The sequence below is a fragment of the Jaculus jaculus genome, chromosome 9, assembly GCF_020740685.1.
Source record: "Jaculus jaculus isolate mJacJac1 chromosome 9, mJacJac1.mat.Y.cur, whole genome shotgun sequence".
In the NCBI taxonomy this organism is placed as follows: domain Eukaryota; kingdom Metazoa; phylum Chordata; class Mammalia; order Rodentia; family Dipodidae; genus Jaculus; species Jaculus jaculus.
The window spans coordinates 14,977,683-14,989,847 of NC_059110.1; the positions used below are offsets into that span (position 1 = coordinate 14,977,683).

The window sequence follows — 12,165 nt, forward strand, 5'->3', positions numbered from 1 at the left end:
CACACTTGCCTGTGAAGCCTAAAGACCCAGGTTAGATTCTCTAAGTCCCACGTAAGCCAGATGCACATGGTAGCACATGCATCTGGAGTTTGTCTGCAGAGGCTGGAAGCCCTAGCAAGCCCATTCTCTCTATCTCTCTTTCCCTCTCTTTGTCTCTAATAAATCAATCGATAAATAATAAATTTTTTTTTAAAAAAAGAAATTCTCAGAGTGTTGCAAATTCGACCATTAAATCACCGAGCAACTGTTCCTTCACTGGTGTCTATACCTAGAGAATGATATCAACATGGAGATCGTGGGGGCTGAGGAGATGGCTCGAGTGATCGAGTGATAGCTTGTCACACATGTGGAAAGACCTAACTAATCTGGATTCCTGGGAGCAAGTTGGCTAGCTGGACCAGCAGAATTGGTGAGATCTGGATTCAAGTAAGGAATTAAGAAAGACACCTGAAGGCTGGAGAGATGGCTTAGCGGTGAAGGCACTTGCCTGTGAAGCCTGAGGACCCGGGTTTGACGCCCCAGTACCCACGTAAGCCAGCTGCACACATTGGTGCATGAGATCATTTGCAATTGCTAGAGGGCCTGGTGTGCCAATTCTCTCTTCTCTCTTGCTTGCTTTCTCAGAAATACAAACATACGTAAATAAATTAATTTAAAAAAAGATACCCCAAATCAATCTCTGACATCCATGTGCATACACATGTGTACTTGCTCACACGTGTACATACACCTACATACACATGCACATACCATACGAATATACCTGTGCTAAACAATAAACATGTAGACAAGTGGATTTCTGTGTAAAAGAATTCGCCATGGTTGTGTTCGTGTGTGTGTGTGTGTGTGTGGTTTTCATGCAGGTGTCTATTTCTGTGCTTTTCTTTTCACTGTAAGTAAGTGAGCTCAGGTTTGGTTGAATATGATCTTAAAAATGGCCTTCGAGCCAGGCGTGGTGGTGCACGCCTTTAATCCCAGCACTCGGGAGGCAGAGATAGGAGGATCACCATGAGTTCAAGGCTGCCCTGAGACTACATAGTGAATTCCAGGTCAGCCTGAGCTAGAGTGAGACCCTACCTCAGAAAAAAAAAAAAGGCCTTTGAGTTATATAATCATCAAGCCTCCTTAATGCCTATGTATTTGACCATTACTGTTCCATTTAGAATATATCTATGTATATAACATGAATGTTTTTATTTATATATTATGTATATTTAGAATATGTTTAGTAACATACTCAACAAAAGTTTAGAACAGAGGGAGGGAGGCGAAGAGTTTACCAGGAAAAAGGATCCTACTTCATTCCTGAACTATCAGTATTTCTGATTTCAGGAAAGGTAAGGCAACTGGGCACGGTGGCGCATGCCTTTAATCCCAACACTCAGGAGTCAGAAGTAGTAGGATTGCTTTGAGTTCGAGGCCATCCACGGACTACAGAGTGAGTTCCAGGTCAGTCTGGGCGAGAGTGAGATTCTGCCTCAAAACAATAACAACAACAAAAAGGCTTAAAGGAATGCTGTTTAAGGTTGGGGAGATGGCTCAGTGATGACTTGCTATGCAAGCCTGGGGACCTGGGTTTGATCCCCAGCACCCACATAAACTCAGGCGTAGCTGTGCACAAACCACTATTGAGAGGGTTGGAGACAGCGGGATAGCTGAGGCTCTCTGGTCAGCCACTCCAATCACAAAACAGCACAAGCTCCATGTTCAGGGAGAGACCCTGCCTTACCAAAATCAGGTGGAAGAGAGACAGAGAAAGAAACTGAAATCCTCCTCTGGCCTCTGCACAAGCAGCACACACGTGTACAGATAGATCAGATACACACCGCACATAACACACACACGTACATACACTTCTTTATACTTTTTAGTTCTTGTGATTCAACCACTTCTTCTTTTTTACAAGGTAGGATCCAGGCTGACCTGGAACTCACTATGTAGTCTCAGGGCGGCCTCGAACTCACAGCGATCCTCCTACCTCTGCTGGGATTAAAGGTGTGTGCCACCATGCCCAGCTTTGCAAGTAAGCGCCTTTAACCACTGACCTGTCTTCTTGCCTGGCTCCCTGATGATGTAACATAAGGATCATGTCTGTACTTACATTGCCGGGCTATTAATTATGGTGGCTAGGCAGACAAGATAGAAAAAAAAGAAGCAATCATACCAAATCTCTAGAGTGTGCAACCCTGGCCTCCAGTAGTGGGAGGGCCCACTCCCAACAAGGGGCCTCCAGAAGAGCCCCCTTGGTGGCCTCTAGGACCCAGGGCCCCTCAGGGACACCTAGCCCTTCCCGGAAGGCCAGCCCTACTCTGGGTCCTTTGGAGGACACAGTGTATAAACTGCCACTCTCCTCGCGTGTGGCATTTGGTGTGTATGCAGAAATCCTCATGGCTGGAGGCCTGGGCTGGCTCGGGGGAGACCATGGAATACAGTCATAGGGTGGGGACAGAATGGCTTTCTATAAAAGTCACTGTTTACCCATGTGGCTGAAAATGTGTGAGAGATCACATCTGGAGTAAAGAAAGACAGCCGGCAGTAAACCCATCACACACATGTAAGGGCAGCTCTGCGCTCTGTGGAATCACATATTGCTTGCTCCTCCCCAACGCCATGCAGCCTAGACATCAGATAAGAAGCCTGCTGGCCCTGGCCCTCTTTGGCTGTCCTATTTCAGAGATCTCACACTGTCGGTTAAATATTTCCCAAACCATAATGCTTTCAGGCCCCTCTTATCCAGCCCCAGTTCTGCCTGAGTTTTCCGTTCTACACCCTTGAGTAAAACAAAAAAAAAAAAAACATTGTTGATCCAAGACAGCTTCAGTATGTGTCCTGCATGGGGAGAGACCAGTAGTTAAGAGTTTGGGGTTAGAAGGATGGCTTAGTGGTTAAGGCACTTGCCAGAGAAGCTTAAGGACCCAGGTTCGATTCCCTAGTACCCACATTAGCCAGATGCACAAGGTGGCACATGCATCTGGAGTTTGTTTGCAGTGGCTGGAGGCCCTGGTACACCCATTATTTCTCTATCTGCCTCTTTCTCTTTCACTCAAATAAATAGATAAAATACATTTAAAAAAGAAAAAAGAGTTTGGGGGCCAGGCGTGGTGGCACATGCCTTTCATCCCAGCACTCAGGAGGCAGAGGTAGGAGTTTGAGGCCATCCTGAGAACACAGAGTGAATTTTCCAGGTCAGCCTGAGCTAGAGACCCTACATTGAAGAACCAAAATATATATATATTAGGTTTGGAACTGGACATGATGGCTCACACCTGTAAATCTCAGCCTTTACCAGGTGGAGACAGGAGCTCAACGTCCACGTAACAAGCCGAAGGCCAGCTGAACCCCACGAGAGCCCTGTCTTGAGTGGGCGAGGGCACTTGCAGTGCAGACAAGAGGGCCCCAGTTTGATCCCCAACCCCCTCAGCGCTGATGGGGACAGAGATGGGGCTCGCTGGCCTGCCAGTCTAACCAAAAGATGGGGCACCCCGTGTTCGGTGCCGTACTCTAGCTCAGGAAAACAAGGCAGGAGAGTGGCAGAGGACGACTCCTGATGTCTGCCTCTGACCTCTGCATGTATCTGCACACACCATACACCAGGCACGCGCGCGTGCACACACACACACACACACACACACATGCATACATCACACACAAAGAAGTTTGGGTTTGGGACTCTGGTTACTGGAGCTAAAGTGCCTGGAATATGACCTACCCCATAGCGTTAGAATAACTATTTAAGAACGATGATGTATGTGCCAGGAGCGGTGACGCATGCCCTTAATCCCAGCACTCAGGAGGCCAAGGGAGGAGAAATCACTGGGAGTTCCAGGCCAGCCTGAGACCACACAGTGAATTCCAGGTCAGCAACAGTGTGAGGGGGCTTGGTGGTCGTGGTTACGAGCACTTCCTGCGCAAGCACAGAGGAGTCCTGAGAGACCTCCGCAGGTCAAGTCCCAGGACCCACGTCGACAGCCAGACGTGGCCTCGCTCATCTGTCAGCCCAGTGCTGGGGAAAAATGGCTCCGGCACACGCAAGAGACTCTGGCCCAAATGAGGACAGGAGGGCATTAGAGGGTGACACACGAAGCACACCTCCAGCTGCTACAGGCAAGTGCACCCCACCATGGGACAGTGTGTGGGGTGCCATCTAGGCACATACACATGCATGCGCCACACACACAAGCGAAAGAAGAAAATGACGTGGCTAGGGATATAGCTCAGCGGTAGAGCCCCTGCCTTCCACGCACAATTATATATTTTACATATATTATATATATATATTATTTAAAGATTTATTTTTATTTATTTATTAGAGACGGGGGGGGGGGGAAGAGAGAGAGAATGGGCGCACCAGGGCTTCCAGACACCGCAAATGAACTCCAGACACATGCACCACCATGTGCATCTGGCTTACGTGGGACCTGGAGAATCACACATGGATCCTTAGGCTTCACAGGCATGCGCCTTAACCGCTAAGCCATCTCTCTAGCCCTTCTTAATATTTTTTAATCACATTTCATCTTCACGCCTCCACTCCGGTGAATCACCGAAAGTGGAGGACGCTATTTCTTAGCTCTTATCTTCTTCCCTGAAGTGCCCAGCACAATGACTCGTGCCCTAATAAAGATAAAATAAAATAAAATAAAATAAAATAAAATAAAATAAAATAAAATAAAATAAAATAAAATAAAATAAAATAAAAAGGGCTGCTCCTTGGTTTGATTCCAAAGGAAGTGAATGTGGGGAGGCCAGAGCTTTGGTCTTGGCAATCTGAATTGGGACCAGTCCAACGATCTGGTGGACATTACTTGGAACATCTCACATTAGGTCAGGCTGCGGGACGACGCTGCGTGTTTCTAACTGCGCGGGGTGCCTGTGGTGCTATATAAAGATCCGTCTCCCCACCGACTTCAAAGCCACTCTCGGCATGACCCAGCGTGGTGGGGGCATGGATGGGGAAGGAAAACGGATTCCACGTGTTCAAAGAATCTCACAGAACAGAAGAAGCGATGCCCAACCTCCACCCCCAGACTCTCCCTTCACCCGTCTGTCTCTTATTCATAGCTAGCACACGTTGGACTCAACGCAGCGCCTGCGAAACCCTCGCTGAATATACAGCACGGGCAGCCGTCCCTGTATTTGACTGTTACATGGAAACCTACTACTGGTGAGGGTGCTTTCATTCTGTGCCTAAGGTATAGACTGGGCCCCATGAGTAATACCAAACAAGGGATATTTGCCAAAAGACATGTCAGGGACTGGGGAGATTGCTCAATGATTAAAGACACTTGCTTGCAAAGCCTGCTGGCCTGGGTTCAACTCCCTGGTACCTATGTAAAACCAGATGCAAAAAAAAAAAAAAAAAGTACATCTGTCTGGCATTCATTTTGAGCAGCAAAAGACCCTGACATGTCCCCCAACACACATGCATCTGTGCAAATAATTAAATAAATATTACTTTTTGTTTTTATTTTTTCAAGGTAGGGTCTCACGCTAGCCAGGCTGACATAAAATTCACTATGTAGTCCCCAGGCTATCCTCAAACTAACTCATGGAAACTCTCCTACCTCTGCCTCCCGAGTGCTGGGATTAAATGTGTGTACTGCCATGTCTGGCCTGCAAATTATTTTTATAAAAAAAAGAGGTGGTTCCCAGCACCTGGGAGGCAGAGGTAGGAGGATCGCCCTGAGTTCAAGGTCACTCTGAAAATACAGAGTAAATTCTAGGGCAGCCTGGGCTAGAGTGAGACCCTGCCTCCAAAAAAAAAAAACGGGGGCGGGGACTGGGGAAATGGCTTAGTGGTTATAGCATTTGCCTGCGAAGCCTAAGGACCTAGGTTCAATTCTCTAGGACCCATGTACACCAGATGCACAAAGGGGCACATGTATCTGGAGTTCCTATGCACTTGCTAGAGGCCCTGGCACACCCATTCTCTCTTTCTCTCTATCTCTTTCTCACTCAAAAATAAATAAAATATTTTTAAAAATGCACTGTCAAGTCACCACCCACAGCATCTCTAGGCTCAGAAGCTGGAAGGTAGCAGCACATCACAGTTTAGGCAAAGAAACGTGTGTGCTTGGCAATATACTAGAAAATTCTGTGAGGGTGACACAGGCTCCCCTCTAAAGGACTTTTACTTTTAGCTTGGGGAGGTGCTGGGACCCTGACTTTTCTAAAGCAACGGTTTTCCGATGAGAATTCACATTTGACACCAAACCAGTTGTTCAGACAAGGAAACAGTATTTGTTTGTTTCTTTCTCAAGGTAGGGTCTCACTCTAGCTCAGGATGACCTGGAATTCACTGTGTAGTCTCAGGGTAACCTCAAACTCTCGGTGACCCTCCTACCTCTGCCTCCCCAGTGCTGGGAATAAAGGCGTGCGCCACCACGCCCAGCTAGGGAGCAACAATTTTGAAAAAATGCTCCAGGTAAAGATGTCCCAAGAGGAAGCAGAGCATCAGCCCTTAAGTATAGGGTCCACTTAGAAGGTCAAGTAAATACCTCCTTTGAAACCATTTATGTTGTTGACATCATCCACCGCTAGGCAGAAGGACAACATATTTTTTCCCATGCCTCCGAGATCAGATGAGATCAGACAAGTGGCCGCAGACGGCAGCATGTTTTCGGATCGGCGTGTGTGAGAAGAGCATTCAGTTTCCTCTCGGGGCTGTTTGCCTTCCAGCTCCTGGTGTCGGGCCCCGAGCCTTCAGGAAGGGTGACTTACCACCTGTGACTATGACCTCTTCCTCCTGCACGTCCAAGGCTCCCTCCTGCAGGCCGACCTCCCCTTGTTCAGTCAAGCCATTGACGGTGGACAGCTGTCCATTCTTCTGTGGGAGCTGCAGGGAGGACAAAAGCGTGTAAACTTAACTGTGGTCCTCCTGCCCGGGTCGGAAACTACACTTGAGCTTCAAGAACACAAAGTATTAAAAGGGAAAGATGGACGTTCAAGAACACTGAAGACCAAAGACTTATATGCATACAAGAGCCCCGGCCTGGGTCCAATTCCTCACTACAGAAATAAAGCCAGATGCACACAGTGGTGTATGTAGCTGCAGTTTGTTTGCAGTGCCTTAATGATTGAGCCATCTCTCCAGCCCTTCAGATGAATAATTTGGGATGGAGAATGGAATTTCAAAGGGGAAAGTGGGGTGGGGGGGAGGGAGGGAATTACCATGGGATTTTTTTTATAATCATGGAAAATGCTAATAAAAATAAATAAATAAGTAAATAATTTGGGGTTTTTTTTGGGGGGGGGATTCTGAGGTAGGGTCTCACTCTAGCCCAGGCTGACCTGGAATTCACTGTGTAGTCTCAAGCTATCCTCAAACTCTCGGTGATCCTCCTACCTCTGCCTCCCGAGTGCTGGATTAAAGGCGTGCGCCACCACGCCCGGCTAAACAAGTAATTTTTAAAATTATTTATTTATTTAATTATTTGAGAGAGAGAGAGAGAGAGAGAAAGGGGTGGAGAGAAGTGGGAGGGAAAGACAGAAAGAGAGAGAGGGTGCATCAGGGTTTCTAGTCACTGCAAACGAACTCCACATGCATACCCCGCCTTGGCTTTATGTAGGTCCTGGGGAAATGAACCTGGGTTTTTAAGCTTCACAGGCAAGTGCCTTAAACCCTAAACCATCTCTTCAGCCTCAAATAAATAATTTTTTAAAACTGGGGAGATGGCTTAGTGGTTAGAAGTGCTTGGGTTTTTTTGTTGTTGTTGTTTTGTTTTGAGGTAGGGTCTCACTGTAGGCCAGGCTGACCTGAAATTCACTATGTAGTCTCAGGTTGGCCTCGAACTCACGGCCATCCTCCTACCTCTGGGAATAAAGGCGTGTGCCACCACACCCAGCTTAGAAGTGCTTATTTATAAAGCCTGCCTTCCTGGGGTTCAATTCCCCAGTAACCACCTAAACCAAATGCACAAAGTGTCACATGCAATCTGGAGTCTCTTTGCAGGGGCAAAGAGGAGGCCCTGGCATATCCATACACAATCTTTCTCAAATAAGTAAATTAAAAAAAATTTTTTTTTCCCCCAAAAAGAACTGCCTGCTAAAAAGAAATGCACTTAGCATGTGAGAGGAGCAGCTTAAACCTGAACGTGGGAGAGCAGAGAAGGGGAGGAGAGGCGAAGGGATGGGAGGGGAGGAAAGAAGAAGACAGGAGAGAAAAGGAGAGGAGAGGAGAGGAGAGGAGAGAGAAGAGAGGAGAGGAGAGGAGAGGAGAGGAGAGGAGAGGAGAGGAGAGGAGAGGAGAGGAGAGGAGAGGAGAGGAGAGGAGAGGAGAGGAGAGGAGAGGAGAGGAGAGGAGAGGAGAGGAGAGGAGAGGAGAGGAGAGGAGAGGAGAGGAGAGGAACCAGTCATAAAGTTTGGGTCTTCTTTGCCATCACTCTATCCTGTTGCGTACAGATCAGTGGACGGCCCTGACCAAACACCAGCATTGGTCAGTCTTGAAGGGTCAGTGGACCCAAGACAGTGGGTCCAGAAGCCTTGAGCTGTGTGCTAAATTGATTTCACCTGGCTGTCCCATGCGCCCAGCAAAGCCATCCTTCACCGGCTTGCTCTTCCTGAAATAACACCCCGAGCTTTAATATCGGCATTGCAGGCAGGACGGGGGCTTCAAAACGCCCATGCTGGGTTCTTTTATTACATGCCATGCTCAGGTTACCGTTCCACTTAAAGGCTTCTCTTACCAAAATATGAAAGATGGGAATTGTAAATGAAATCTAAAGACAAAAAGGGAGAGGGGGGTGGTGTCTCCACAAGGCTCATCAGCAAAAATGTCAGTGTATTTTAACGCAATAGCATTAGTGATGGGCACGGGTTAGATTTGATTAGATTAGCAGGGTGAAGGATGGGGGAAGGGAAGCAGGAATCGTACTTTGGTGGGCTACATGGTAACTCAATAAATCTTACCTCTAAAAAAAAGTGATGGTGAGCTGGAGAGATGGCTCAGTGGTTACAAAGCCTGATACCCCGGGTTCAAACCCCCATACCTATATAAAGCCAGATGCTCAAAGTGACACATGGCTAGAGTTAGCTTGCAGAGGCAAAAGGTTCTGGTGTACCCATACTCTTTTTTTCTTTTTTTTCCCTCTCTTTCTCTCTCTCAATAAATGATGGTGCTAGGAGCTCTGATGCAATCTTTTTTTTGTTTTGTTTTGTTTTGTTTTGTTGTTCAAGGTAGGATCTCACTGTAGCCCAGGCTGACCTGGAATTCACTATGGAGTCTCAGGGTGGCCGTGAGCCTCCTACCTCTGCCTCCCGAGTGCTGGGATTAAAGGCGTGCGCCACCACGCCCGGCTTCACAATCTTACAATAAAAGTAAGGAAAAAGAGTGAGACAGGAAGATGAGTTCAAGGCTAGCCTGGGCTACACAGGAAACCCAATATCAAAAATAAAAAAAGAAACAAGATAGCTGGGGGAGATAGCTCAGTCAATAAAGTGCTTGCTTTGTAAATATAAAGACTTGAGCTAGATCTTTAGATTCTAAGTAAAAACACCAGGCACGATGGCACTCTTGTAACCCCTGCAATGGGGGGTGGTGGATACAGACAGATCCTGGGGTTCAGTGGCCAAAGGTCTAACCTTATTGGCCAGCTCTAGGTCAATGACAGATCCAGTCTCAAATGAGGTGGATGAACAGGGTATCATGGTGCACACCTTTCATCCCAGCTCTTGGGAGGCAGAGGCCAGTCCGAGACTACAGAGTGAAGTCCAGGTCAGCCTGGAGCTGTGGGGGGAAAAGTGTTCTGCGCCAGGAGAGATGGCTTAGCTGTCAAGCGCTTGCCTGCGAAGCCTAAGGACCCCAGTTCGAGGCTCGATTCATCAGGACCCACGTTAGCCAGATGCACAAGGGGGCGCATGCGTATGGAGTTCGTTTGCAGTGGCTGGAGGCCCTGAAGCGCCCTTTCTCTCTCACTCTCTCTCCCCACCTCCCTTCTCTCTCTTTCTCTTTGTCACTCTAAAAAAAAAAAGTGTTCTGCTCCCTCCCTTTCAATGCAATAAACTCTAGCAATTGTTCCCCAATGCCCACATAAAATGCTAAGCATGGTGGCATGCTCCTGTAATTGCAGGTAAGAAGATAGAGACGGGAAGATCCTTGCATGCTGTTGGGCCAGTGAGAGACATTGTCTCGAAATGAGGTGACTCCTGAGGCTGTTCTCTGACACATGCATATGGACACAGACACATGAGCATGCATGCACACACGTGTGCTTGCCCCATACATACACACAAACAACAATAATAAACTGGAGTCAGCTGGGAAGGGTGACTTTGCGGAGACTGAGACAGAATCAATCACAGTAAGTTCAAGGCTAACTTGGGAGTATACAATGAGTTCAAGGCCAGACTGGGTTACAGAGCGAGACTGTGTCAAAAAACAAAACAAGGTCCACAGCTTGACTGCCTTGTATTCTATGGGTGACAACCAGTAAATCTGGAGTGTCATTTGCAATGAGCACAGATAACAATCTGAGCAGCACTGGATCAATGTTCAAATACATATATATATATATCTTATTTATTTGCAAACAGGGAAAGATAGACAGACAGACAGAGAGAGAATGGGTATGCCAGGGTCTTCTGCTACTGTAAACAAACTCCAGATGCATGGGCCACTTTGTGCATCTGGCTTTACGTGGGTACTGCGGAATCAAACCCAGGCCATTAGACTTCGCACGCAATCGCCTTACCACTGAGCCATCTCTCCAGTCCGGCCTTTTTAGGCATATATGTGTGGTAGCATGTGTACATGTATGTAGAAGCAAGAAGACAACCTCCAGTGTCATCTCAGGTAAGCTGCCCACTTCCTCTGAGACAGGGGCTCTCACTGGCCTAGAGCTCACTCACTAGGCTAGACTGGCTGGGCAGCAAGCTCCAGAGATCGTCCTGTCTCTGCATCTCCAGCACCACCGTGCCTGGCTCTGTTACGTGGGTTCTGGGGATTGTATTCGTCCTGATGCTTGTCTACTCACTGAGTTACCTCCTCAGCATGGTTTGTCTTCTCTTCCCCCTCCTTCTAACCATCTAAATGCCTCTACAGTATTGTTAAATATTCGTATGTATGTAGGGCTGGAGAGATGGCTTAGCAGTTAAGCGCTTGCCTGTGAAGCCTAAGGACCCAGGTTCGAGGCTCAATTCCCCAGGACCCACGTTAGCCAGATGCACAAGGGGGTGCCTACGTCTGGAGTTTGTTTACAGTGGCTGGAAGCCCTGGCGCACCCACTCTCTGTCTCTCTCTCTGCCTCTTTCTCTCTGTCTGCAACTCTCAAATAAATAAACAAAACTGAACAACAAAAAAATTTTTTTACAAATTCATATGTAGCCAGGAATGGTGGCACACGCCTTTAATCCTAGCCCTCGGGAGGCAGAGGTAGGAGGATTGCCGCGAACTCGAGGCCACTGTGAGACTACATAGTGAATTCTAGGTCAGCCTTGGCTAGAGAGAGAGATGGAAGGGTGGGGAGGTTTATTAAGCAGTTAAAATTAGCTAAAATCCTAAGAGATATACCCTAATTTTTTTCTCTTTTAGTCTTTTTCATGTGTGTCTAGGAGCCTAAGTACATACTTGTGTGTGTGCGTGTGCGTGTGTGTGTGTGTGTGTGTGGTGTATGCATGTGTGCACATGCACGTGTGCAAAAGCCAGAGGATCACATTGGGTGTTTTCCTCTATCGTTTATCTGTTTGTTTTCTTAAGAGGGAGTCTCCCGGAAGCCAGAGTCGCTGTGGCTAATCAGCATGTCATCTCCTCTCCTCTCCCCACAGGACTGGGTTAACAAGTGAACGTGGCCATGCCCAGCTTGTTCACAGGGTGCCGGGGAATTGAACTCGGGATGAACCGGGCCCTCTCGGGAGCTCAGGCTTGCACGCACAGCGCTCCTGCCCCGTGGAGCCATCTTTCCCAGCCCCACGGTCACCTTTTTAAAACCACAAACACTGTCCAACACACGCTGATTCAAACACTGGGGACCCGTCGCTCTCTTGTTCATCTCTCTGCCCTGTGACTCTCAGCTCCCCTTAGACAGCCCTGTGAGACAGGACGCACCTCAGTGGCCCAAAGGAGGAGAAAGGTGGGGGGCAATTCGGGAAAGAAGGTGACACTGTAATTTTAGGTTTACAACAAACAAAAAAAACAGAAATTCACATCCCCCCCCCCCCCACACACACTCA

At 47.7% G+C, this 12,165-nt stretch overlaps 1 protein-coding gene across 1 annotated transcript in view; it reads right to left on the reverse strand.

The window, feature by feature from the left end:
• Akap12 (A-kinase anchoring protein 12) overlaps positions 1 to 12,165 on the reverse strand; it is a 100,235-nt gene that overhangs the window by 47,607 nt on the left and 40,463 nt on the right. Inside the window, exon 2 of the mRNA XM_045158383.1 lies at positions 6,721 to 6,835. Coding sequence (XP_045014318.1) covers positions 6,721 to 6,835 — 115 coding nt within the window. The remainder of the gene's footprint in view (positions 1 to 6,720; positions 6,836 to 12,165) is intronic.